This window comes from Aspergillus affinis (genome assembly GCF_023601865.1).
Source record: "Aspergillus affinis strain CMG 70 chromosome Unknown NODE_91_length_156827_cov_84_776504, whole genome shotgun sequence".
Lineage (NCBI taxonomy): Eukaryota > Fungi > Ascomycota > Eurotiomycetes > Eurotiales > Aspergillaceae > Aspergillus > Aspergillus affinis.
Window position 1 is genome coordinate 17,118 of NW_026515872.1, and position 25,904 is coordinate 43,021.

A 25,904-nucleotide genomic window follows, 5' to 3' on the forward strand; every position below is an offset into this window, starting at 1 on the left:
CAGGATGCGAGTTTACAAAACGGCCAATGAATTGTATAGCATAGTAATAATCCATGATATTTTGACGGATTCCTGTTTCTTGACTACGAGTAATTTAGAACTATATCAAAGTAATTTAGAACTATATCAAAACCAAATCCTTTTCTTTGATGTGAGCAGAATGATAGAATTTGCCACAGCAACTTTTTCGGTAACCCGCGCCGGCCTCCGATCCGCTGCTATCAGCGCTATCAATCGCTCTCGCATACTTTTTGCTCCGTCCTTACCACATTCTACACCACTGCCCCGTCATGTCATCCTGCCTGGGACGAATTGTCCCTAAATCCTGGCGATCAATCCAGGGCTGTCGCCAACTTCCCCGTCCGCCTCGATTCCTTCCCCAGAGGCTTCCATTTCGGAGCCTTTTTTCACGACCGCAAAGCTTCCCCGAGCTCAATCTCGACTCTCTACCATTCAAACAACAACGCTTATTCTCCTCAGCCACCCCATCGCATACGAACCCGTCGCTCCGTGCTGAGGAATTCCTTCCCGTTTGCTGTCCAGGATGTGGAGCTTATTCGCAAACCCTCGAACCTGAAGAAGCGGGATACTACGGTGAATCCAGAAAGCAGACGCGGAAACTCCTGTCGGAGGCAAGAAAAGAGACCCAATCTACGCCGGAGGGATTGGAGAACGCAGCCATACCCAAACCAGAAAGTGCGTATACTCATATTCTTCCCACTCAGCGACCGTCTATGAGACTAATACCGGTCTAGATGACATCCTTTTCGAGCCCGAAATCGAGCCCAGAAGCGAAGATTCAGGACAATTACCTACATTCACACATGTTTGCGATAGATGCCACGACCTGTTACACCACAACAAGGCAGTTCCCGCCGTCTCGCCGACAATTTACTCAGTTCGAGAACTCCTGGACGAGTCCCCGCATAAACACAATCGCATTTACCACGTGATAGACGCTGCGGATTTCCCGATGTCTCTAGTCGATAATATCTACGAAGCACTTTCCCTGCAGGAACAGCGCTCGCGAAACCGACGCGCAAGTCTGAATCAGTACAAACGGGGGAGAAAACTGCCATCTATCTCCTTCATCATCACGCGATCCGACTTGCTCGGGCCGACGAAGGAGCAGGTAGACTCGAAAATGGAATACGTGCGCTCTATTCTCCGCGACACTCTGAAGCAACAGAGTGGAGACTACCGTCTGGGCAATGTTCATATGATTAGCGCGCACCGAGGCTGGTGGACTAAGACGGTCAAGGAAGAGATCACCGAGCATGGAGGCGGTATCTGGGTGGTTGGGAAAGCCAATGTTGGGAAAAGCAGTTTCATAGAGGCTTGCTTCCCCAAGGATTCGAAGACTTTGGAAAAATACGCGGAGCTGGTAGAACGTCGCCAGGCGGAGGAGATGATTATCTCCAGACCTTCGGACATCTCGCCGCTGGATTCCGACGGTCTCCTGCCTCCGGCCCCTCGGGAGGAACAGTACCCTATCCTTCCAGTTGTGTCGTCACTCCCCGGTACTACCGTTTCGCCCATTCGTATCCCGTTTGGCCGTGGCAGAGGGGAGATGATTGATCTTCCTGGGCTAGAGCGCACTGAAATAGCTAACCATGTCGTGGACTCGCACAAGCGTGACTTGATCATGACCAAGCGGGTTAAACCTGAGCGCCACAGTATCAAGACCGGGCAGTCTTTGCTTCTCGGGGGCGGGCTTGTTAGAATCACCGCGGTGAACCCTGACCATGTGATGATGGCTGCCTGTTTCCTTCCCATTGAAGCCCACATCACTAAGACCGAAAAAGCGATCGAGATGCAGGCACAACAGCGCCAATACCCCGGTGACAACATCGTGAAGGAAGGCAGTGGAGACACTATTGCATCTGCTGGCGTGTTCGACCTGAAATGGGACGTGACTCAATCGCATCTGCCGGTCTCGATAGCCAAAGCAATGCAAGACAAAGGAACTCAGCCTCCTCGCTTGCCCTACAGAGTGATGTCAGCTGATATCCTAGTCGAGGGATGTGGGTGGGTCGAGCTCACAATCCAGGTCCGAGCCAATGCCGGTGGCGACGAATCTCCAGGGTCCTCGCCCCAGGTCGAGGTCTTCAGTCCCAACGGCCAACACATCGGTCTGCGGAGGCCAATTGAATGCTGGCGGTTCACCGCTGAGAAGCAGTCATCCGACAAGCGCAAAAAAGCATCGCGAGGACGACAGAGCATTGGCCAGAAGAAGCGCGCTCATTCTTCGTCGTGATTATAGGCAGTCTAGGACCCAGAGCTTGCGCGAACTTGAAGGCGGATCCATATTAACATTTGTATAATCTTGCATGTAGCATAGCGATTGGTGTTTTGTTGGATATAAAAAGGCAGTGCACATACACCCTCAAATTTCTGTATATTATAATTAGATCTACATTTATCGAATAAAACAATCTCCCATCTTGGTGGACATCTACAGCATTAATCATTTTCTAGTGTGGACCAGGACGCTAAAGATGAGCACATTATTAGTATACAGCGGGGACCTTCTGCTTCTCTCGATTCTCGTATTCTCTACCACCGCCCTGTACATTCTATCACTCACAACCATCTCTCCATCTCTATCTTTCTGTTTCTCTTCTGAACTCCATATTGATTTATAACCAAAATGCTCTCCTCGCGGGGAACCAAGAAGACCGAATCCCTTCACCGTCCCTGGCGATATGCCGCAGCGCATACCTACGATGCAGAAACCAACCCCTCGGGAATGATATCCTTGGGAATGGCAGAACATGTATACCAACAAACCTGAATATCCTAATACCCAAGCGTCTCTAACTAGGCGATAGGCTCCAATGCGCTCCGAGATTGCGAACTACATCAACAACAAGGTATCCAAGTACTCTCTCTCTCTCTCTCTCTCTCTCTCTCTATTTCTCCAACGCATCCCAAAATTCAATCTCCTTATTGATCTGCTCCTCTAGGTAACCTTCACAGCAAACGAAATCGGCTACCGTCCTCGCCCAGACTCGCCCGCTCGTCTCCCCCAGGCCGTGGCGTCACATCTAAACTCCCTTCTGAAGCCTAAAGTTTCCATCGACGCCGAGCACGTCGTCACTGCCAGCGGTCTGACAGCCATCGGGAGCATGTTGGCCTTCACCCTAGCAGAGGAATCGGATGGGATCCTTGTTGCTCGACCTGTGTATGGTCGATTCGAACTAGATTACGGTGTCGAGGCAGGCGTCCAGATGGTGTATGCGGACACCGAGCCCGAGGAGTCTTTCACGCCGGGTGTTGTCGTGAAGTATGAAGCGGCGCTGAAGGATGCTGCAAGTAAGGGCATCGCTGTTCGTGCTGTTTTGCTTGTGAATCCGCATAATCCTGTGGGTGAGTCGATTGACCCTGGTTCTTTGCTTATTGTCTTGCCTTTTATCCATGATATTGATAGTTGATTACTGTTATTTGGATAGGTCGTTGCTATCCCAAGGATACGTTAATAGAAATCCTTCAGTTTTGTAGCAAGAATAACTTGCACGTTATCAGTGACGAGGTCTACGCCTCGTGCGTTTTCGATTCGGGGGATCCACGCGCTATTCCGTTTACTTCGATTCTGTCCATTGATACGAAGGGCCTGATTGATCCGAATCTTGTGCATGTTCTCTGGGGTTTCAGCAAGGTAAGATGGCATTTCGTGGGCTACTTACTAACCACAATACCTATATCCTAGGAGACTTCTTCCTCATGAAAAAACCAATATCAACAAGTATCCATCCAAGCTAACTAGCAGCCCAACCACAGGATTTCGCAGCAGGAGGCCTCCACCTTGGCTTCTTGATCACTGCAAACGAGCCACTCCGCGAAGCTTGCAAAGTCATCGTGTGAGATTGTATCCTTCATACCCCTTCCTTCCCTTCCCTCGATTAGTTTGAACTGATAACCCCTAACATGACAAGTTACTTATGAATATGTCCATGAACAGACGACTCCACCACCCCTCAACAACCACGCAAGCCATCGGCGCCACCATCCTCGAAGACCAGGTCTTCGTCACCAATTTCATGGAAAAGTCAAAGGAAGATCTCGCGAAGACATACCACATCGTGACTTCGACTTTGGATAGGGAAGGAATCAATTACGTGAAGGGCGGGTAAGTTCGGTGATACCAACATACCTATATCATATATCATTACTTTTCCCTGTGGTCCCAGCTCCAATACTATGATACGTTCCTGTCCCTCCTTCAATCCCTATTGTTTCACTTACCCCTTCAAGATTCTCCCCAAGCTAACCAACATCTCCATCCCACCCAGAACCGCCGGCTTCTTCATCTTCATCGACCTCTCTCCCTATCTACCAACCAACACCAACACCAACGAAGGCGAATTCACCCTAGCGCAAAAATTCCTTAACGCAGGTGTCTTCCTGCATCCTGGGGAAGAGCACGCAAGGCAGGCGGGCTGGTTTCGGCTTGTATTTTCCCAAGAGGAGGACGTGTTGAGAGAAGGATTGCGGAGGTATGTGCCATCCATCCATCTATCCATCCATCCATCCGTAGCTGTGGAGAGATATACATACTCTTTCTTCCACGGATTGTGGGTTGGTTTTGTAGGGATAACTGCTAACGGGTTTGTCTTTTGTTACACTCGTCTGGGTATAGAATGATGAGGGTTTTGAAAGATGATTGATGCTCTAGTGGGTACTTACTACTTACTACTTGAGTGGTTTAAGTGTTTGGGGTTGGTGGGGGATGTGGTGGAATAGGTTGGGCGGGTGGTTGGTGTTTATTTATAAATATCAGAGGTATGTACGTAATGTTGTTATTTTTGGTTGGGCTTAGATATGAGAAATACATTTAAATAGCATGGCTTTATATTGTTATGAACATCAAAAATCATTGCATTTCTTCATCTTCGTACTCTTATTTTAATCTTAATTTATGTCTTAAACCATCCAACCCAACAACTCTAGATCTGTATATCTAGAAAGGATACCATGCCCTCATTCAAAATCCCAGACTATCATTTTTACTCCGCAATGTTGGCAAACGCGAAAGTCGGGTTTCCAGGGACAGCATTTTCAGCCTGCAGACCCTCTCTCTTCTCACCAGTTCCCAGCACCTCGCCGGTCTTACCGCCCTCCTCGACGGCAATGATCTCAAGCTCCTTGCAACCCGTCGTGCGCTTCAAACCACCCCGCATCTCCTCGAGGACGGCGAACTCGTCGAACGGCAGTTGCCGATTAAACACCGTGTCGGGGGTCTCTTTGCTCACGACCAGACGCTTCTTCAGGCCCTGCACGAAAGGCATGGCCTTCTTCATCTCACCGAGCTTGCCGACCTTAGCGTTCAGCTCCTTGTCGTTGATCGAGAAGCTGAGGGAGTCGAAGGCCTCGCGGACCAGGTCGATGTACTTCTCCTGCCACTCGGGGTACTTCTTCGCGGCGAAGATGGTGATCTTCTTGGGCTTGCGGGGGTCGAAGGAGCTGGACTTGCCCTTGGAGAGCTTCTTGGTGAAGTTGGCCTCGGCGGAGGTGATGCCGGAGGAGGTGTTGCGGACGTAGCTCGACGCGGCCAGCAGTTCAGGAGAAGGCTGGGGGACCTCGGGGAAGCGGGCGAAGTGGATGGTCTCGGGCTGTTGGATTGAAGGAGTTAGTTTTTGTTTTGTTTTATGTATTTTGCATCCATGATAAAGTGAGTTCGCGTACTGACCTTCTTGAGAACCTCGAGCCAGAGGTATTCGGCCCAGTGAGGAGCGATAGGAGCCATCAGGAGAGCCTGCAGCTCGATGTAGCGGAGGATCATGTCACGGTGCATTCCCACACCGGCTGCGGTGGTTGCCTCACGGTAGACGTCACGGACACCGGTCAGGTCATACAGAGAAGACTTCAGGGCAAGCTTGAAGTTCGTACTGGTATCATTGTTAGCAACTATCCAGGTGGGTATAGGCGGGTTTTCCAAGTGTAGAAACTCACTCTTGGTAGTTCTTGATAGCCTCGTGAACTAGGTTGTTCAGTTCGTTGTTGAACAGCTTATCCCAGAAGGAATCCGCAGGACCGGTTCGCAGAGACTCATCCTTGACAACCTCTTCGATCCATTCCTTGAGGGTGAAGAGACGCAGAATGTTACTGTTAGCAACGGTTTCCTCGAAGTTGGCATCCTCGATGCCGTCACCAGCATCGGCAAAGGCAATACGGGTGGCATCGGCACCGAACTTCTCGACGGAGTCTTTGAGAGTAAGGAAGTTACCCGTGCTCTTACTCATCTTGTCACCGTTGAGGAGCAAGTGTCCGTTGGCACGGACACCACGAGGCCAGTACTCGGAGGGGAAGAGAGCCACGTGAATGTAGAGGAAGAAGGTCAAGTGGTTCTGGATAAGGTCTTTTCCGGACACTCTGACATCCAGGGGGTACCAGTACTCAAACTCTCTCCGCAGCTGCTGCAGGGAATCCTTGCTGATACCGCTCTTCGACACCAGCTCGTCGTTGATTTCGCGTCTTGTGAAGACGTAGTCCCAAACTTCGTCGGTCATCTGCTCAGCCTTCACACCCAGAGACCCGGTAGATTTACCGTAACGATCGCCGTGCAGAAGGTGGGCAATCGTGTAGTAGGCCATGTAGACGGTACTGTCGCTCAGACTCTCCACCAGGAACTGAGGATCCCAGGGGAGCTTAGATCCGAGACCATACGTTCTGGCGCAAGCCCAGCGGTTGAGCCAGTCAAGGTTCTTCTCGAAACCGTTCTTGGTCTCGTTCGAGTAGGTGTTGAGAGTGTTGACGACGTGGTTCAAGGTGTCCTTCTGCCACTTGGCGTCGTTCTCGCCGTAGTTCAAGAACCACTGGCCAAGGTAGGCAACGACGCAGTCATCGCCACTTCGGCTGACAACCTTACCCATGGGGTCGGCGAAGGCGAAAGCATCTCCACTGTCGTAGAGAGCCTTGCGAATCTTGTCCTTAACAGCGCTCACTGGCTGACCCTTGAACTCGCCCACAAGCATAGTGCCCTTGTAGAACGCTTCGCCATAAGCCAGTTCCTTGGCCTGGGCGAGCTGGTTGACGTCCTTGGGAGAGTTGATCTTGAGCTGCTTGACCAGAGTAGGGGCAGTGAGGTTTCCGTATGTCGGGGTATCGATGAGAGGGTGGATCTCCAGCTCGGCCCACTCCTTTTGGATGCCATAGTATTCGGACTTCTTCGCAAGGTCCATCAAGGTAGCGTAGTCATCGGGACTGTCAGAAGGCACAGAGGTGACAACGCCAGTACCCTTGCTGGCAGAAACGCCATCCATGGGCAGGATGCGCACACCTTCGGTGTGGAATGAGAGGGGCGCGTTGACCAGGGTGCCAACGAAGGCAGATCCAGGAGCCTCAAGGACCAAAGGCAGCTGATCCTGAGTCTTGGGGAAGTGCTCGCTGTCGAAGAAGATGCCCTGGAAGGCCATGTTCCAAGCGGCTCTCTTAGTGGCAACGAAGTACTCCTTCTCCTTCACCTTGAAGATACCGTATTCGATCTTGGGGCCGAGGAAGCAGCAGGTCTGTCCATACATGGTCTCGGGACGCAGAGTAGCAGGGACGAAGTAGACACTGGCATCATCCTCAATCTTGCCCTTCACGAGCTCAGCCACCTTAGGCGCCCATTCCTTGACCTTCAGCTTCATAGCCGTGTACTCCTGGGGTCCAATTCCCTCACCCTCGGTTCGGTCGTGGTCCATGCAGGGCTGTCCGTCCTTGGGGGAGTAGACGGTGTAACGGTTGCCGTACTGAATCTTTCCGAGTTCGTGAAGACGGTTCATCTGCCAGCGCACAAAGGCATCGTAGTAAGGGTTCGCGTCGGTGGTAACAAACTGTCTACGCCAGTCGACTCTGGCACCCAGGCTGTCGAGATCACGAATGGCAAGAGGAGGGAAGTGCTGGAGCCAGTGGTTGGCGTCGGCGAACTTGTGGATCTCCTCCAGAGGAAGACCGATGGCCAACATGATCTGGAATTGGTACTTCATCTTCACGGTCTTGGCGGCGGCCTTGCTCTTCTTGCCGGAGAACTTCTCCTGCTGCTCGGCCTTGACCTCCTGGGTAGGAGCGGCCTGAGTTTCCTCTTCGCCCTCCTCCTTGTATCCTTCGAAGTTCTGTCCGAATTTCTTAACCTCGTCGGCGAGCTTGTCCGCGCAGGCCTTGATAGGCATACCGGTGCAGTGGAATCCGAGGGGGAAGAGAGCCCGCTTGCCCTCCATACGGGCCACACCAGTCATGAATTCGACTTTACTGGCGGTAAAACTGTGACCAGCGTGCAGTGTTCCGTTCATATACGGGTAGGCCATGGTTCCGAAAAACTTGGGGTGCTTCTCACGTAGTTCCGCGGCGGTCATGGATCCCGCAGGAATCTCCGACAGAGAGGGAGCGTCGACCTCGAAAACCTTGTTATCCTTCCATATCGCCTGATATTTCTTCTCGATGGCGATGAGGGTGTCACGCTTCTCGGTCTGTTATAATCTTTCACACATTAGCACTCTGAATACGGCCAAGATTCTCTGGGGGTGGAGAGGAGGGGTAGATTGCAGAACATTTTCGAGTTTGAGGGTGTTTTTAGAGCTGTTGCCCGGGTCGAGCACAGCTGCGGATGCAGCAGCGGCCGTCATAGCTCCCGTTGATTAGTCTGCTTTGTCGCAAACCGAAAATAGAGAGCCGTAAAGGCGGAGATGGAGGGGAAGGAGAGGGATATCAATCGCGGGGTTGGGCTTTATCGACTTCTGATTCGAAAGATTATGTGGGAGTCACCCTCACTCACCGCCTGCCGTCTTTGCCGCCGACAGGTCCTGATCACGTGCCATAGTATCGGAGTCGTTTTCTTTTCCGCCGACAAGCCTCAAAAGATCGGGATGCGGTCCATGCCAGAAGACATCGATTTTCACCAATTGCCCTTTGGTCGCCGTTCTCCGCCGTTGTTCCTCTAACTCACCTATTCTTCCAATTTTTTTCGACAAACACCCAGAGCGTGTGCTCTCTTAACCGTCATCATGGTGAACATGTTCAAGCGGATGCGAAAGCTGCAATCTGTATGTTGCACCCTGCTCTTAACAATTCGAGCCGTGATGAAGTATGACAACTGACAATTTGACTCAACAGAAGGTAAAGAGTCTCCGATATTCCCATGTACCTTTACAAAGGCGTTCGGTATCCAAACTGCGCAATATGGGATCCATTCCCCCGGACAAATTTCCCTAGAAAACCGACCCGTTGAAAAGCAACCAGCAAGAGAGATATCAAACCCGAGATACTAATTCTTGATGAACCGTCTACAGCTCGTCAACATCCGCGTCGGTACCGGTGCCGCAACCTTTCCGTCAGCTTCATCCGCATCCAAAGAATTCCCAGCCATCACCCGTCTTCATCTCACATACGCCCGCAAGATCTATGGCGGACACCAAGGTGCACGACATTTCTGGCGCAACTGCCTCCCTCGACTGAAGTTCCACAACCCGGCCATCCCGATGACCGTGAGACGAACCGACGAGCAGGACGGACCCGCCGCCTTGACGATATACTTCGCCGAACAGGTCAGCAAAGCCGCATCATTGACGGCCTCTCAGATCAACGACAAGCACGCCCCCGCGCTTTCGGAGACGGAAAAGTCGGCGGTGCTAGATGTGAAGGATCTCGACTACAAGCAGATCTGGAACAAGGTGAAGACGATGACCGGGGCGCAGGAGATTGCCGCGACCGCGGAGGAAGAGGCCGAAGTGCGGAAGTTTGAAGAGATGCGTCAGCAGGGGGACAAGGACCGTGTGCGCATGGCTGCCCTTCGACAGGCGAAGAAGGACCAAGAGCGCATGCTCCAAGAAGCTAGGGGAGAGGTCGAGAGGCTGAAGCAGCTGTAAAGGTTTTGAGCTCGACGTGTGCTTGGTAAATAACTCTCCTTTTTGAAGGGGATGAAATTGGGTTTGTGGAAAATTCACATGGAAATGGCCAATTGTAGCATAGCCCTTTATTTTGTTTTTGCTTTTTCTTATGTATTTCGACCATGTAGTTCTAGGGATCATCTTTTTTGTGGATTATAATGGATTTTAAGTTGAAATTATGGACATTGCTATCATTGATTCATAGCCATTGAGGTACGACACATTGAATGCATGTGACACCCCAACTACTGAGTATTATATGATCGCCAGGTAATATCGACTATGCAATGGAGTATTCATTTATACACCCAAGGATACCGACCAAAAGAAAGATCGCAACTAACGCTTGCACACACACTCCTGGGCATGTCGGGTTTGAGTTCCATACTTGAACCAAGATCAAGTGAAACCACCGATTCCATGCCTCTCTTCCTTTATCCCAAACGAGCAATCAAACTCCTTGAAACTATGCCATGCACAATCCTTTGCAAATTCTAGGAGTGGTCTGGCGTATAACTGGTTTCACCCAGCATAGGCTGTCCTGTTGATACCGTCGGGGTTGCTGTCTGTGTTTGACTGGGCCCTGGTTGGTTTGAGGCGGACTGGTTAGGCGGTGCCCTGCCCGCTGCTGCTGCCTGGAGTCTCTGGTCCAAAGCCTTGAGAGCTAAGGCGCGTCTCCTCTCGGCTTCTTCGCGCTTTGCTATGCCCCTCGCTCCTCCTCTCTGATTGGTAAGCAGGCTAGGCAGACCGGCCTCACCTCTCGCGAGGACCTGTTCATTGCCGGACGCAATGTCTTCCTCCGAAAACGGGGTGCATATCTTCAAGGTGACAAGGAGAATGTAAATCTGATCGGAGACGAATGCAATAGGAGGCTGGATGACGTCGGGGAAGAGACAGGCGAAGGCAAAAGTCTCGCTTGCATCGCCCTTGATGCCCAACCCATCCGTGCTCGTGCCGGTAAGGTCAGGCTGTCGCTTGAGAAATCGTAGGTAGGACCAGCTGGTCAACAATCCAAACCAAGACAGGATAGCTGCCACGTGCGTGCCGATCAGAACCCCGCTAAAAGTGTTCAGAAACAAGAAGAGGGCGGGGAAATGCTTCACGCGCATCTTCACTAGGCCCTTGAAGAGGGTCACCGTATGTTCGGGTACGAGCTGCTTGAAGGCGACGAGGAATGAGGCTTGGATCGATATCCCACCGCAGATCTGGATTACACTGTGGCAGCACATAACGTTAGCAACCAGAACGCAACACGGTCGGGTCTTTCAAATCGGAGAGCTCGGCGTACCTGCTAGATGGGCTTCCCCGGATCGCAGCCCAGATCAGGTAGAACGGGACGATGACCACATTTGGGACCACCGCGATGGTGAGGATGAATTTCGCAAACTCCCGAGAACTCCAGGCGCGCTCCAAGTACTTCCCACCGTAGAAGAGAGTGGCTCCGTTCAAAAGCACCGTGAAGATGTTTTGTTCCACAAACGTCGCCGTCAAAAGCGTCCAAGGATAGAAGAAGACCAGCGACGGCACGAGAGTCAAGTAGGGGATTATAGGGGCGACCGAGGGGGTTCCCCCGGTGGTGTCAATCTGTCGCCATCTGGCAATGTTGTACAACAAGGAAAGGGTGAGCAGGCTGATGAGACAGACGCGGGTCGCGGGCGGGATATTGACACGAAGGGCCATTTTGTGTGGGATGAGCTCATACGGCTGCGGGGAAGAAATGCAGACCGCAGGCCGTTGGTAAGAAACTCCAGTCGAAGGGGGTGTGGCGGAGGAAAGGAAGTTGGAGGTCTTTAAAAGGTCGGGAGTTGTTTGGGTTCAGCCTGGCAGGTTGGAGATTTCGAATTCGGGCAATGGCAGTTTTGGGTTTGGGTTGGTCACGGATCGCCTCGATGTGATTGGAGCCGCCCCACAATGTCCATCGGCATGCTTTTTTTTTTTTTAACACTGACGGGTTGCCGCCCTGCTGTAGGGCCGGTCTGTACCACCTTGGGAACTATGAACTTGGTAATTCGTAAAGAGGGGAGACTTCATTCAGAAGTGGTGACTATGGACATGTCAAGTTTATTTGTACAGAGTACTAGATTATTCTGAATGGATATAGGTCCATTCCATCCTCCGAAGTCCGTACACAATAAGGGGGCAATGGGTAGTACGACACCCGTGGACCGATCTGTGTTCATCCGCATCGGTAGTCGACTCCGTACTGCGTAAGAATTAAGAATAATAAGAATTTATTTTCTGCTCCCCACCGAGGATTAGTAAGTGCGTCTGCCACGATTCCTTCCGCGGAATAGATACATATCCAGAGGAGTTCTGCAGGATCCAACCGCGTGGTTGGTAAATAATATTTATTCACTCTATGACTACACTATGTATATACACTGTAGGATATACGGAGTAGTACGGAGTAATTGATGCATTCACTCTTCCGACCGATACACACAATTCCTATTATGGTTGAATCATTGAATCATTGTACATACACCGTACAATCGGAGATCCGGGTGGAATGCAGCCACAATGATCGTAGGAAAGAAAGAATTGAACCCTGAATCCAGCGTGTGACGGTGTGACACAGCCGTCCTTCCCAAGTCGCAACTTCCCCGGGGCAAAACGAAACTCAGAATTCAAGGTCACCTGATCCGACCACGCTAGACTCCTTCTGGGGCAGCCCCAGCAGGTCCCACTGGAACTAAGGCCCAAGACGGCCAAGCGCGGAAGCTGATCCTCAGGCCGTCAGAACCGCACAAGGGGCCCGGTGGATTTCCCAACTGCACGCTAGTCCCATGGCCCAGACGCCACAACGAGTCAAGCCCAAAAAAGTCCCAGGCCCAGAGTCAAAAAATTGAAAAGGAAAAAAAAGGAAAAAAAAAAAGAAAAAGTGCTTCCCCCGTCTGAAACAGCGTCCCAGAGCCGCCTGGAGAAATTCCCTGCTTGCCTCTCTGGGTTTGGTGACTCGGGGTGACTTTTGGCGCCTTTTTGGCCTCTCTGGCTCTCCGGTGCTTTGGTGCTCTGTTCGCGACTCGACCCTCGAAACTCGATCCCGACTCCCGTAACCTTGCTCAGCACCTTTGAACGCTTACTGAACTGACCGGGACTGGACTGGACTGGAACTTGACTTGCTTGACGGACGGGTTCATCACCTGCGATCTCTCCACCACCGTTAGCTAACTCTAACCTACGCGCTCTTCGATCCTTGACTTCTTCTCTTCTCCGTCTTCTCCTGCTCTTCCCTTCCTGAGCTCTCACTTCTCTCTCTTTCTCTTTCTCTCTCTCTCTCAGTCCCTCTCTCCCTCTCTCTCCTCTCCCTCCCCTCCTCTCGTTTTCCCTCAGTCCTTCGCACCCACTCCCCCCATAAACCTGCTGCACTCGCAGTTCGCTAGCGGGTCTGCTATCTCAAGCCACACGTTGGTGCTCGATTTCGTCCCGTCTCGATAATTCGTGCACTGCTTCTCGTTCCAACCTTGGGATTCCTCGGTTACCACCTTTGCGTCCCTTGAAGCCTGTCGACGCCTTGGTTCCCTCTTCTCCAAAGGCCGCCAGCTGCCAATAGGATGTTCCGCAGTTCCCTGCCCTTTTTTTGATGATCTTTTGATCAACCTAGTCCCGCTAGCCCATCCTTCTTCTCTCTTCATTCTTCCCATTCAACTTATTGTCACTTCTCTCCCTCCCTTGTCACGGCCTTGGCTGCGTCTTCGCCGGTCGTTTCTCTTCGGTTTCCACCAAACGTCCGCCCTCTCAAATCTTGGTCCTTTTGCTCGGGAGCCCGTTCCATCCTAAGTCCCCTTTGTCTCAAATCGGTTAACCTACCCGTTTTTCAAATCTCCGCATCTTCGAGGCTTCAGGTTGCGTTGCCCACTGTTGTCTTTCTACAATCCTGCTCAGCGGAGATATCTTTCATCATTGGCATGCTAGCGGATCCTCCACCTTACTAGCTGTCATACATGTAACAATGGCACGCCCTCATCTCACGTCGCATCACGTCAACTACCTAATATGGAGGTATGTCCCAACCACTGCAGATTCTCCTGATCCGTTATTGTCATCCGGTCCTTGCTTTCCTCCCTCACAGAACACTTTGAATTTCTGTTATGACATTATCGCTGACACACCCTTTAGGTATCTTCAAGAATCAGGTTGGTCTTTAAATTTCCCCCCCTCTGGACATTGATTCTTCGATCTTGAAGCTTCTACTATCTATCTTGATTTGTCTTCTAACCTAAACCCCAATCACCTAGGTCATGGTGAAGCGGCTGTGACCCTGCAGCGCGCATGGAATCGTGATCCACAAAGTTTGCCTTTTGCTCCTTACATCAAAACTCATGCGCTGGTGTCGCTGGTCCAGAAAGGATTACAGTATCACGAATTAGAGCAATCTGTCGATAAGGTATGTTTCGAGTCAACCTTGTGGGCTTGTTATTCCTCGCCTTCTTTTCTCTTCGATTTTTTCTTTTCCTCTTCCTTTCTCCATATTATTTTTCTCAATTTTTTGGAACGGGCGGAGGTCCATTCTTCTTAACCAGTCTAACAAAAAATCGCAGGAGGGAAATCAAGTTCCATTATCAGCGTCAAATTATTTTTTCGGACCAGCACCGCTGGAGCCGGAGATCCCCAAAAATCCAGGTGGCCCGGGTGAAGCAGCTGTTGGCGGCACGGACCAGGCGCCTGTCTCGCCTACAAGCAAAGCCCCTCGAGACAGCGCCGTGATCAACGGTCATCTGACCGCCGAGACTGCCGCGCCCGCAGACGCCCCCCCTGTTAAGAAATCTCGCAAGAGCGATCGTGGGGAAACCAATGGCGATGAAACGCCTATGGATGTCGATTCCAATGGAGTTACTACCCATGAGAATAATAATAATGTTAAGCCGGTGGTTGATGACGAGTCACCCGCCGTAGCCGACCCCGTGGTGGATGACGACGGAGATGTGAACATGGGCAGCCGACCGGAGTCGCAGGACCAGGAACCGGCCGCGCCAACCTTTACGCTGACCACTGGACACAGCGTTGGCGTCCAGATCACCCCCGCCAAGGCTGCCGACCTTAGCCCCGACACCGCCGTTCTGGATGTGGCGAGTGATGCCCACGTGACCCGCTCGTTGTGGCGCCCCAGCGACCCGACGGTTGTTGTTGCCGCCGGCGACTCGTTTTGTAGCTTATGGAAGATGTCCTCGACTGCCGCTCCGGTGCAAGAGAAGCTTGTCGAGAGCAAAGGCGATAACACTTGCGTTTCGGCGGTCGCCTGGGACCCAATGGGCCAGAAATTGGCCGTCGCCACCTACAACGACATGAGAGGGTCCATCACCATGTATGATGTGGCCGGGAATGCCGTCGATCTCCTACCCGAAGTACCTCGCATGATTACTGGACTTCATTGGGCCGAAAGTGGTTCTCATTTGATCGTTGTGGCGTCCGATAGTAAAGTCTCCGAGCTGGCTCTCTGGGATGATTCGCTGCGCCCGGATGAGTTTCCTTCTCCGCAGGTGGTCGAGGGATCGTTGTATGACCTCTCCTGGGCCGGCCGTTCCCAAGCCTACGGGTGTGGAAATGGAGCCGTCTATCAGTGTGATGTTGACTCCAGCATAAGAATTGCCAAAACATACACATCTGAAGATTCCAGCAGACCCTGGACTTTCATTAGTTGCGCAACTGCCGGCTCCTCATCCGTGGCGGTAGCCGCTTCATCCTGCGACGCTGCATTCTGGGTTCCAACCCACGATATGAAACTAGATCAGGTACATGATGGCGACATCACGTCGATCGAACTGAAACCTAACGCGTCCGATCCATCCCAATCAAATCAGCCGCTAGTCCTGGCTTCATCGTCTACGGACGACACCGTCAAGATCTGGCATATTGATTTAGACTCAAAACGGTTCGAGTGCGTTCACCGACTGGTCTTGGGAGCTAGCTCTCCCGCCCTTGCTAGTGGCTTCTCCCCTGACGGGTACGCCCTCGCTGCCGCCAGCAAAGATCAATTATTCATCTGGAACGCCCAGCGTGGTGGTACTCCATTAGCAACTTGGACGATTCCAGGCTCCCAAGAAACCAAGAAGGAAGAAGAACAACATAGTCCAGTTACAAATGGACATAACGGGAATGCAGACTCTGCTCCCGATCGATCTCTCGCATGGGACACTGACAGTAAACGGCTCACGTTTGGTTTTGGCAAACAGGTAATACTTTCTTGTCCGCTTTGTTCAACAACGCTTTGATACTAATCAGTCCTATAGATGGCGATCATCAACCTTCAGCGCTGATTGTCCTGACATCCGGATATGGAAGGATCCCAGTTCAGCGCTCACAAAGCTTTCATTGTATCCTCCTGTATTATAATCTTGCCATATGCGAAAACCCCACGGCTCCCGCCATTAGAGCTAGCGGCCCAAACAATTGTACGCACCCGACCATTGATGTCTCGGGAGAGCGCGTCACCCCTCCCCTGATTTGCTGTGGGTTTCCAGCAAGTCCTGGCAGCTTGCAAACAAGCGATACTGGGGATCACGACCGAAACTGGCATATGTTGAATAACAGCCGGGGAGACCGCATAGGCTTACCAACTTACTTTATTCTTCTTTTTCAGCACTTATTCACACTTCTACTTCGGTAAATGTTTTGGTTAGACGATACACAACGGCGCAGACAATTGGCATCATGATCGAAAAGTGGCGGTTGGCGAATAATATGGGTTACGGTGGACATACTGCTTTTTCTTATCATTTTTCCTTCTTCCTCCCTTTCTCTGTTCTCTTTTCATAATATCTTCGATATTTCCCCCCAATATTGTGAACTTCCCTTTTCCTTGTTCTCGAAATGTACCATTGTTTCCTTTACTCAGCATGGTTTCTGGATGTCAGAAAACTCATGTTTTATCCAACGGGATGCCAGATCCCCAGCGATATGTTAGGGCATGATCCTGTTCCCGCAAAGGCCGACAGGCGTCATTACAGTCTTGACCGGGGACTTGGTTTTAGTCTTAGTTTTCAAATGCGACAACCTCAAGATCACTCCGATGAATGCCATTGTGGCACTGGCGATTCTCCCTGATCAGTTTCGGCTGGGACATGTCGTCTTCCTTCCCGTCTCAATCTGCGTTCTTCTTCTCGGCTACGGAAGCCTTCTTGGGCGTCTGCCCACCCGCGCATCCATGCGCATATCCCCTCTAACAGGACCTCTGTGTTACTCTGTGTAGGGTCGTCCATCCTACGTTTCATCCACTTCCTCTGCCGAGCTACCTGGGTGGATCTCTTGGCGACGGCCTCATCATGCTGCCGCTGCCAGCCATCGATCCAGTTCTCGAACCCGCGAACAGTACCATCCAGAGCTTCCCGCTCCGCCGATCCTTCTATAATGTCTGCTTTCCTGCAAGGGATGACAAGTTATTGACGTATTAGTCCTGACAAACGAATGCCCAAACAAGATCCTCTACCGTCTACTCACAACTCGTCTATTTCCTCCTCCAGGTCCGATATCTTTTGCGCCTGCGCTTGGCGTTCCCGAGTGAAGCGATCATATATATGGGAGGATTCTTTCCGGCGCTGGCATAACTCTGCACCGAGCGCCGTCACCTCGCTAAGAACGGCCGAAAGCTGAGCCTGCGAAATTTCATTGGCGGAACGAACAGGCTCCGTTGTAGGACTAGCAAGTGCCGGGGGTGTTCCCGGAAGTTGTTTCGTAGCACCCGACTGGGGACTCGGGGGGCGGCATTTCGCGACTTCTTGGGTTAATCGAGGACGAGGATCGGGGAGCGATTCGATGAAGTCGGGGTGTTGGTGCAGCGTGGTGGAATCGTCACTGGACAGCTGGGAGTTTTGCGACATTAAATGGGCTAGTCCAGCGATTCGATCTGGTAAGCGCATAGCATCGTTGTCCAAATCAGCCTCGTGAACATCGCTGTCGACGTCGAAGTTTGGGCTGGCGATGGATTCCGGGGGTGAGAGTTGGTCCAGATGTGGTGGGAAGGCAGGGTGCTCCATCTTTTCGCATCGATCCTTGGTATTAACAATATTGCGATATCTTTTGTTCCGGTTAATCTTGAAGAATATGTACCGATGTATGTAAAAGGCAGGTTAAGCGCAGGGGATGGAGATGTGTCTCACGACGGCCAGGCAGGTGCTCGGTATGCAAGGAGTTTAATTACGAGATCGTAATCCGCAGGTCGCAATCAACACGATTCTGAGAGGGCCGAGAAGATTCCCGCTGTGATACCGGAGGAAAAGAGAGACAGGCAGGGAGGGAGGGAGTGAAGAAGACACTGGGAAAAGAAAAAGAAAAAGAAAAAGAGAGGAAAGATGGTCAGGCGGTGATGGATGACATCGGGACTTACAGACTATGTACACCGCATCGGTGTCAAATTGCCAATTCAGCCGCCGATGGTTATTTATTTTGATTTTATTACGATTCTTGTGTTTTGCAGCGACTGTCAGCAGCCATCCCTCGTTCTCCGGTATGCTGCAGGTTTAAATTAAATCCCCCCTTCCTCTCCTGCATCTACTCTTCTTCTTTTCGATCCTCGGTCGTCCTTTAAATTGTGTCTGTTCATCCGTTGAGGGACTGTCGGTACTTACGGAGTACATAGTTTAGCAGACGATCTCCGTCCGGTCTCCCACTTCGTTCTTTCTTCCTCCCCGCACAAGCGTTCGTTTATCGGCCTCAAGTCACCATCGAATTGACAATATGGCGCCGCCCGTACGTTCCTCTGTCTTGAATCTTCCCTGCGCACCTAATTTATTTTCCCCGGCAATATCTCAATTTCGACCCTCAATTTCCGTGGTAATATCGCAATGCTAATCTCTTTCTATGTGACTCAGGTTACTGTCGTGCCGTCCTTGGAGACGGCCAGGGATGTGATCAACTCGTACAAGAACTCGAATTATCCCCCGAACTTGCTTCCGATTACTGCATCGATTCCGGCCGATCTTTTAACCCCGACCCTAGCATATCTTAAAATCGCGGAGAAGTGAGTCAGGCCGGTCTAGAATGCGAATGTGTTTTGCGAAGCGGAACTGATCAAGGTCACGCGGCACAGCTCGAAATTGTCATTCCTCTACGAAAGTGCCGCCACCACCGAGACTATTGGGAGATATAGTTTTGTCGGCGCAGGTACGCACAGCCATTTGGTCACCCGGTACCAAGTGAACCCGAGGCATTGGTGTTGACTGTCGTTCGTCCAGATCCCCATAAACTTCTCAAAACCGGCCTCGGCCATGGACCCGAATGCGACCCCCTTCCGATCCTGGAGAAGGAGCTGTCTGGATTCCGCGTGGCCACCGTCCCCGGCTTGACCCTACCCCCGCTGACGGCCGGTGCGATCGGTTACGTTGGATACGATTGCGTTCGCTACTTCGAGCCCAAGACGGCACGACCGCTTAAGGATGTGCTCGGTATTCCGGAGTCGCTATTCATGCTCTTCGACACCATCATTGCCTTCGACCACTTCTACCAAGTCGTGAAGATCATTACATACATCCCTATCCCCAGCAATGATACGGAACTCGAGGCAGAATACAGTCGAGGTGAAGGAATCATCAAGCGTGCCATCGAGAAGCTGCTACGGCCCGAATACCCCTTGCCTCCTCAGGGCCCCATCATCCCGGACCAGGAGTACACGTCCAACATTGGACGGGAAGGTTACGAACGACATGTGACTAAACTGAAGGAGCACATCTCCAAGGGTGATATTTTCCAGACCGTGCCGTCACAGCGGTTGTCCCGCCCCACCTCTCTCCATCCCTTCAACCTCTTCCGCCACTTGCGCACGGTCAACCCCTCTCCCTACCTTTTCTACATCGACTGCGAGGACTTTCAGCTGGTGGGAGCCAGTCCGGAGCTCTTGGCCAAGGAGGAAAAAGGTCGCATTATCACCCATCCTATTGCGGGAACCGTCAAGCGTGGCAAGACTGTTGAGGAGGACGAGGCCCTGGCCGAGGAATTGCGAGGCAGTCTGAAGGATCGCGCCGAGCACGTCATGCTGGTGGACCTGGCGCGCAACGACGTGAACCGAGTGTGCGATCCCATCACGACGCAGGTCGACCGACTGATGGTGGTGGAGAAATTCTCCCACGTGCAGCATCTAGTCTCTCAGGTGTCGGGCATTCTCCGTCCCGAGAAGACTCGGTTCGACGCCTTCCGATCGATTTTCCCCGCGGGGACGGTGTCCGGCGCGCCCAAGGTGCGGGCCATGCAGCTGATCGCCGAACTCGAGGGCGAGAAGCGCGGAGTGTACGCGGGTGCGGTGGGCTACTTTGGGTACAACATCTCCAGCACGGACGGGACGGCGGAGATCCCCGGAGCGATGGACACGTGCATTGCGCTGCGAACGATGATGGTCAAGGACGGAGTGGCTTACCTTCAAGCGGGTGGTGGAATCGTCTTCGATTCGGACCCCTACGACGAATACGTCGAGACGTTGAACAAGCTGGGAGCCAACATTGCCTGCATCAAGGGGGCGGAAGCGAAATATTTGAGCATGGAACAAGACAAATAAGAGATCAAGAACACGGCATTCTTCATTATATCTTTTTCTTTTCTTTCTCTTATCTCTTTCTTTTTTATTTCTTTTTTATTGTGATTGTTTCTTTATGGACGGAGAAGTGCTTTTATGATAAGTGTTGTCTGCGCGAATAAGGAGAAGGCGAAAGCTTGACGGGACACGACTATGGACGTACCAAATACGAGGAAAGGACATGAGAATGCGGAATGTCAATTGATTTATAGTTGTTCGCGGTGTTATACACCGTACGGAGTATATGGCGAGGATTAATCAGGATGTAAACTAACGAAGACTTGGCGATGACGTCGATTTCCCCCTCGGCCCCATCCGCCGTGGGTTTCCTGGCATCCTCGCATCTTCGCAGCCTTCGGTGCTTCTGTTGAAATGCGTCCGAAGTGACAACCTTCTTTCTATTCTCCGTGGATTGGCCATTGCAGCCCGGCGTAAATGATGACTGGAGGACCGGAAATGCCAAGGGTTCGTCGTACGCGGCTGCATCGCCACAGGTGCCACGACTGTCCATGGATCTGGGGTTCCTTGGGATATCATCGTCGTAGAATCGAAGTAGATATGCTGCATGAGGGTTTCCTCATGGAGTTGATTCAGCAGGAATTCACTGCGCGAGGATCACCGCTAGAGAGTAATTAACCAGTAGTCCATATACCCTCGAAGGGGAGGAAATGGCCGGCATCACTAATTGGCGACGACTTCCAAGGAAGTTCTTGGGCCGTAGTGCGTCTAGAAGAACGGTCTTTCTTGTCTGTCCCTCTTTCGCTTCTTTCCCTCTTCCTCCTCTTCTTCCTCTTCCTACTCCTCCCACTTCATCTTCACCGACTCATTAGATCGGACTACTAACTCTTTTCTTCTCTCCTCTACCTATCTCTCCCTCTTGCCGCCTCCTCTGCACCGTTCTCGCGTGCCTTCTCATCTAGACGATCTCATTTTACTCCGCACTATTCCGTACGAGGGAGCAGGAACTCATCGCCACGCCTATTCTAGGCAGAATCAATTCACTAGTAGGAGCACCTCCCCCCTTTATTTCCCCGTTTCATGTTCAATAAATCGGTCCTTCCTGGAAGGCAAACACCCTGCGAAAGAACCCTGGGGGTGGATCGATCGTTCAGGCCCCGTTAGTTCGTCTGGCGTCGTCAGCCGTTGGGCTCGGTCAAATCCACTGCTTTCTCTCGTCATCGCCGACGGCCTTTCTTTGCTGCCATCCTCCATTTGTCGGCTAATTTACCGTCCTTTTTTTTTAACATTGGACTTTTGGGGATTATAATTTTTCTACTCCTCATAACTCCCTCTGTCTAACTTCTCTCGCTCTCTTTCTCTCTCTCCTTTCTAGTTCACCTCGAATCCTCCACACGCCCATCCTCTGCGGTCGCGGCTTACATACGCCACTCCCGTCACGGCCAGCGATAAGGAGATCCCGGACTGCCTCTCTCCCTCCCTCTCTCTCTCTTTCTCCCGTCGCAACCTCTCTTTCTTCCTTCTCCGACCATTGTTCGCCTTTCTTTCTTCAACTTTCTTTCGACGGCGTCCCGTATCCAATCTCAACCCCTGAACGCCAGGGTTCCCCGCAAATAAATAAAAGGAGGCTTAACTGGCTCGGATTCGCAACGTTTGACCATTCTCCTTTCGTCGTGACGTCGAGGGTATCCTCTCAGTGTCGTCAATATGTCCAAAGTTGTGCGCAGCGTCAAAAATGTCACCAAGGGTTATTCGTCAGTACAGGTGAAAGTCCGAAATGGTACGTCCGTCCCCTCTCCTGGTCTACTCGCGCTGGATTTTTGCGGTCGGTCGGTCGACGCCTCTTGCCTGCGCCGCGCCCCTCTATCTCCGTCGATCACTGATTGATATTGTTCGGACAGCTACTAGCAATGACCCCTGGGGACCGACCGGTACGGAAATGTCAGAGATTGCCTCGATGACGTTCAGCAGGTAGGCATCCATTGTCTCGTTGGACCTTCTGCACCCCCTACTGACATAATCGGAGTAGTCCCACCGATTTCTACGAAATCATGGACATGTTGGATAAGCGACTGAACGATAAAGGCAAGAACTGGCGCCACGTGTTGAAGTCGCTAAAGGTCTTGGATTACTGTCTGCACGAGGGATCGGAGCTCGTGGTTACCTGGGCCCGCAAGAACGTCTACATCATCAAGACCCTCCGTGAATTCCAATATGTCGATGAGGATGGCCGAGATGTTGGACAGAATGGTAGGAGGCTTCTCTGGTTTCGGGACTACACTGAGGAAGGGATTTGCTGATTGTTTGAATAGTTCGCGTCGCGGCAAAGGAACTCACTTCCCTGGTTATGGACGAAGATCGACTGCGAAGCGAGCGATCCGACCGGAAGCTGTGGAAGACTCGTGTGAGCGGCCTTGACGAATACCCTGGTTACGGCAACGAACCCACATCGCCCCGTCGAGGAGAGCGGCGCGAACGCCGGCGTCCCGCGAACGACGACGAAGATGCGGAATACCGCTTGGCGATCGAAGCCAGCAAGTATGAGGCCGAAGAAGAGCGGAAACGACGCGCTAAGGAAGCTTATGGAGTGGAAGATGACGAAGACCTGGCCAAAGCGATCAAACTAAGCAAGGAAGAGGAGGAGCTGCGTAAACGAGAGCTGGAAGAAAGCAACGCGCAATCGCTCTTCGACGACACTCCCGTCCAGGCGGCCCCGGCACAGGCGACCGGTTACAACCAGGGGTATCAGCAACAGGGTGCCGTGGACTGGTTCGGCAACCCGATCAACCCTCAGCAGCCCCTGACCACCGGATACTTGAACAACCAATACGCGCAGCCCACCGGTTTCCAAAGTCAGAACACCGGAATGCCCAATGGATACACCAACGGCTTCCAGCAGCAGCAGCAGCAGCAGCCGCCCTCGGTCTTTGACCAAAACCCGTATGGTCAGTCTATGAACAACTATTTGCAGCCTCAAGCCACCCTTCAGCCGCAACAGACCGCCTTCAGCACCAACAATCCCTATGGCACCGACGTTTTCTCTCCACAGCAACAGCAACAGCAACAGCAACAGCCACAGCCACAACAGTTCCAGCAACAGGACAACTTCCTCTCGCCGGGCCATAACAACCCGTGGGCCAGCCCCCCGCCGGCCGATGCTCTGAAGCCGATGCAGACCGGATCCAACAACCCATTCGCCGCTCGCACTCAATTCCAGAACCGGCCTTCAACGTCGGGACCCCCGTCGTTGAACACTTTGGCCGAGGAGCGTGTCACCAACCAATTCGGCTCCCAGAACAACCAATTCGGCTCTCAGAACAATCAGTTCGGCTCGGCCAACCCCATCGCCAACTTCCAGGCTCCTGCGGTCCCGGCCCCGCCGAGGAGCACTCCTCCCACGAGTGACCCTCATCACACCCGCCTCAATGCGCTCCTCGCCACCGGAGAGGGCCAGGATACGTTCGGTAACGTCGGTGACCTGCGTATTCCGGCCCAGCACACGGCTCCGGGCACCTTCGTCAACTCTGCCGGACAAGGGTTGAATCGTCTCCAAGCCACTCCAACCGGCAGCAACCCGTTCTTCAGCCAGCAACAGCAATTCGTCCCACAACAGACTGGGTTTGCGCAGCCTACCAACAGCCCCTGGGGCGGTCAGCCGGCGTATCACCCGCAGCAACCTCAGGCAGGTGGCAGCCTAATTGATCTGTAATCGATATGAATGTGAGGTTGAAGTCATTTTACCGCGAGATGAGAGGTCGAAATCAATATGCACGCCATCAAACTCTCTTAACGCTCTCTTTTTAGCACGCTCTCCTTCCTTACTTCGTCCCTCCTTCAGCTATTTTCCTTGCTCTCGTCTTCCATATCTCTCGACCTGGCCATCCGATGTTCCACGAGCAGTGAGAAATCAGGCATTATCCGGCCCTTATTGAAGCCGTTGGCGTCTTTCCATCCTCGTTAGACGAGGGGATTCCTCTATCTCCGGCCATGAACCCTTTGATTTACTCCTACCAATTTCCTGCCCTTCCCCCTTCTTAAACTTGATCTAATCAGAGGCCACAAAACGTCCACCTCCCTTTTGTGCTTTGTCTGAGTTCCTTTTTCTTACCTTCCGTTTGTGATGGGCTCGTTATACCTGACTGATTACCATACCATGCTGTTTGTCTTGTTTTTTTCTTATTTCATTTTCTCATTTTCCTTTTCTTCGTATCCGTACATAAATTATATTTATATGATATCTATTATCAGACTTAAACGGATCTTGTGTATCGTGTATTTTGTTTTTCTGTATCTTCTCTGCCTCAGCTTTGTCACCGCAATGCAATGTTAGTTAGGGCCAGGAGACCTAGAGCTTTTGTATTTTGTATTTTGTATATATCGTCGTGTATTATTAGATCTCCATAGAGTTAATCCGGTGTTTTTGTTTGGCGTTGAAGTCTGCTTCGAGTGGGATCTGTACGCTGCAATATTGTAGGCATAATAGGTTTATCTTAGGGAGTAAGTAGGTTTATCTACATCTGTTTATACCTTAATATATTCAGAGTTTGCAGTCGTTACGCTTCTGCTATGAAAGATCAGTGCTACTCATTGATGTTTTTTTAGCCTACCAATAATCTATTAGGCCCCTCCCCCTTACTCGTCGCAAAATTACATTGTGTTTCAAAAAATGAGTACCCAACTTTCCGGCAATTATACACATAGACCCATAGGGCTGTACATACATAGGAGGAGAGGGGAGGGTGGAGTATCAGCTTATATCAGGAAAATATCCTTCTTTTCACCGGAATAACCTCCACAAAACCGGCTAAGTCAATAAATATACCGAGCTCGATAATCCATCCAATAGCACTATACTGTAAGAAAGATATATATACAATACATCTTATTGGTCCCAGCAGCGAGTTCAAGCTTGGTTTAGGTAAACTGATCCAGAGCCTTCCATCTTTCCGTCTCAAGAACCTTGAATCTTCTCATAGCTCGCTTAGAGTGGAGTGGATTAACAACCCGCAGCTCTATTTTCAACCATGATCGTTTATTTTGGAATCGATCAGCAACTGGGACCCGTATAGTAGTGTATCCTGTTATATAACCTAGGACTTATGTTCACCATCGATCCTAATACTCGAGCTTGCGAGGAGGGGGGGAGAGAGAGAGATCGTCAATGCTAGATGTGTCTCGCACTGTGCTGGCTAAAAATTATGCGTTTTTTTTTTGTTATCTCTGTATGCTCTGGGGGTAGGTAGGTCGTCTAGCCGTCCGTATGGGCTAAACTGCATGTCCTCCGTGCTTCCATGAGAGTATCAATCACCGGCATATTGCGCAGACGCCTTTAGGGGGGTAGTATGTCCAGTTTACCCCCGCCATTATGTGATAAGCTGATACTAAGCGTCTGACTCGATGGGCCTTTTCTCCCCCCCTGTTCTCTATTCGGGGAGGAAAATGTCAGTTTAGTTCGCATTGTTTCGAACTAAACTGAGATGACAGTGTTCGGTCTGCAAACGAGGGCGCTGGGCGTTGTATGGGGGGGGGAAGAAGACACAGATATAGGTAGACTGATGATGACCGAGGCCAACATATAG

The 25,904-nt window shown here is 51.5% G+C and overlaps 9 protein-coding genes across 9 annotated transcripts; 6 read left to right on the plus strand and 3 right to left on the minus strand.

The window, feature by feature from the left end:
* Positions 1-290: 290 nt before the first annotated feature.
* On the plus strand, positions 291-2,257 carry KD926_011201 (uncharacterized protein; the record flags this gene model as incomplete). The annotated part of the gene is made up of 2 exons (XM_053103458.1): positions 291-696; positions 756-2,257. The coding sequence occupies 2 exons, from the start codon at positions 291-293 to the stop codon at positions 2,255-2,257; spliced, it is 1,908 nt and encodes a 635-aa protein (XP_052953140.1).
* Positions 2,258-2,650: 393 nt separating this feature from the next.
* On the plus strand, positions 2,651-4,667 carry KD926_011202 (1-aminocyclopropane-1-carboxylate synthase; the record flags this gene model as incomplete). Its single annotated transcript, XM_053103459.1, has 7 exons — positions 2,651-2,776; positions 2,832-2,873; positions 2,967-3,369; positions 3,453-3,658; positions 3,936-4,129; positions 4,293-4,496; positions 4,640-4,667. 7 exons carry the CDS (start codon positions 2,651-2,653, stop codon positions 4,665-4,667), a joined length of 1,203 nt encoding a protein of 400 aa, XP_052953141.1.
* Positions 4,668-5,006: 339 nt separating this feature from the next.
* Positions 5,007-8,606, minus strand: KD926_011203 (leucine--tRNA ligase CDC60; the record flags this gene model as incomplete). The annotated part of the gene is made up of 4 exons (XM_053103460.1): positions 5,007-5,612; positions 5,690-5,888; positions 5,953-8,450; positions 8,532-8,606. 4 exons carry the CDS (start codon positions 8,604-8,606, stop codon positions 5,007-5,009), a joined length of 3,378 nt encoding a protein of 1,125 aa, XP_052953142.1.
* A 378-nt stretch (positions 8,607-8,984) lies between these two features.
* On the plus strand, positions 8,985-9,845 carry KD926_011204 (mitochondrial 54S ribosomal protein mL61; the record flags this gene model as incomplete). The annotated part of the gene is made up of 2 exons (XM_053103461.1): positions 8,985-9,023; positions 9,270-9,845. The coding sequence occupies 2 exons, from the start codon at positions 8,985-8,987 to the stop codon at positions 9,843-9,845; spliced, it is 615 nt and encodes a 204-aa protein (XP_052953143.1).
* A 515-nt stretch (positions 9,846-10,360) lies between these two features.
* Positions 10,361-11,546, minus strand: KD926_011205 (rhomboid family protein; the record flags this gene model as incomplete). The annotated part of the gene is made up of 2 exons (XM_053103462.1): positions 10,361-11,081; positions 11,155-11,546. 2 exons carry the CDS (start codon positions 11,544-11,546, stop codon positions 10,361-10,363), a joined length of 1,113 nt encoding a protein of 370 aa, XP_052953144.1.
* Positions 11,547-13,818: 2,272 nt separating this feature from the next.
* KD926_011206 (WD40 repeat domain-containing protein) lies at positions 13,819-16,123 on the plus strand (the record flags this gene model as incomplete). The annotated part of the gene is made up of 5 exons (XM_053103464.1): positions 13,819-13,868; positions 13,986-14,002; positions 14,105-14,253; positions 14,408-16,039; positions 16,097-16,123. The coding sequence occupies 5 exons, from the start codon at positions 13,819-13,821 to the stop codon at positions 16,121-16,123; spliced, it is 1,875 nt and encodes a 624-aa protein (XP_052953145.1).
* A 744-nt stretch (positions 16,124-16,867) lies between these two features.
* KD926_011207 (uncharacterized protein) lies at positions 16,868-17,839 on the minus strand (the record flags this gene model as incomplete). Its single annotated transcript, XM_053103465.1, has 2 exons — positions 16,868-17,225; positions 17,304-17,839. 2 exons carry the CDS (start codon positions 17,837-17,839, stop codon positions 16,868-16,870), a joined length of 894 nt encoding a protein of 297 aa, XP_052953146.1.
* Positions 17,840-18,539: 700 nt separating this feature from the next.
* Positions 18,540-20,349, plus strand: trpE (anthranilate synthase TRP2; the record flags this gene model as incomplete). Its single annotated transcript, XM_053103466.1, has 4 exons — positions 18,540-18,551; positions 18,674-18,822; positions 18,892-18,965; positions 19,037-20,349. 4 exons carry the CDS (start codon positions 18,540-18,542, stop codon positions 20,347-20,349), a joined length of 1,548 nt encoding a protein of 515 aa, XP_052953147.1.
* Positions 20,350-22,102: 1,753 nt separating this feature from the next.
* Positions 22,103-24,034, plus strand: KD926_011209 (epsin; the record flags this gene model as incomplete). Its single annotated transcript, XM_053103467.1, has 3 exons — positions 22,103-22,296; positions 22,355-22,575; positions 22,638-24,034. The coding sequence occupies 3 exons, from the start codon at positions 22,103-22,105 to the stop codon at positions 24,032-24,034; spliced, it is 1,812 nt and encodes a 603-aa protein (XP_052953148.1).
* Positions 24,035-25,904: the final 1,870 nt, after the last annotated feature.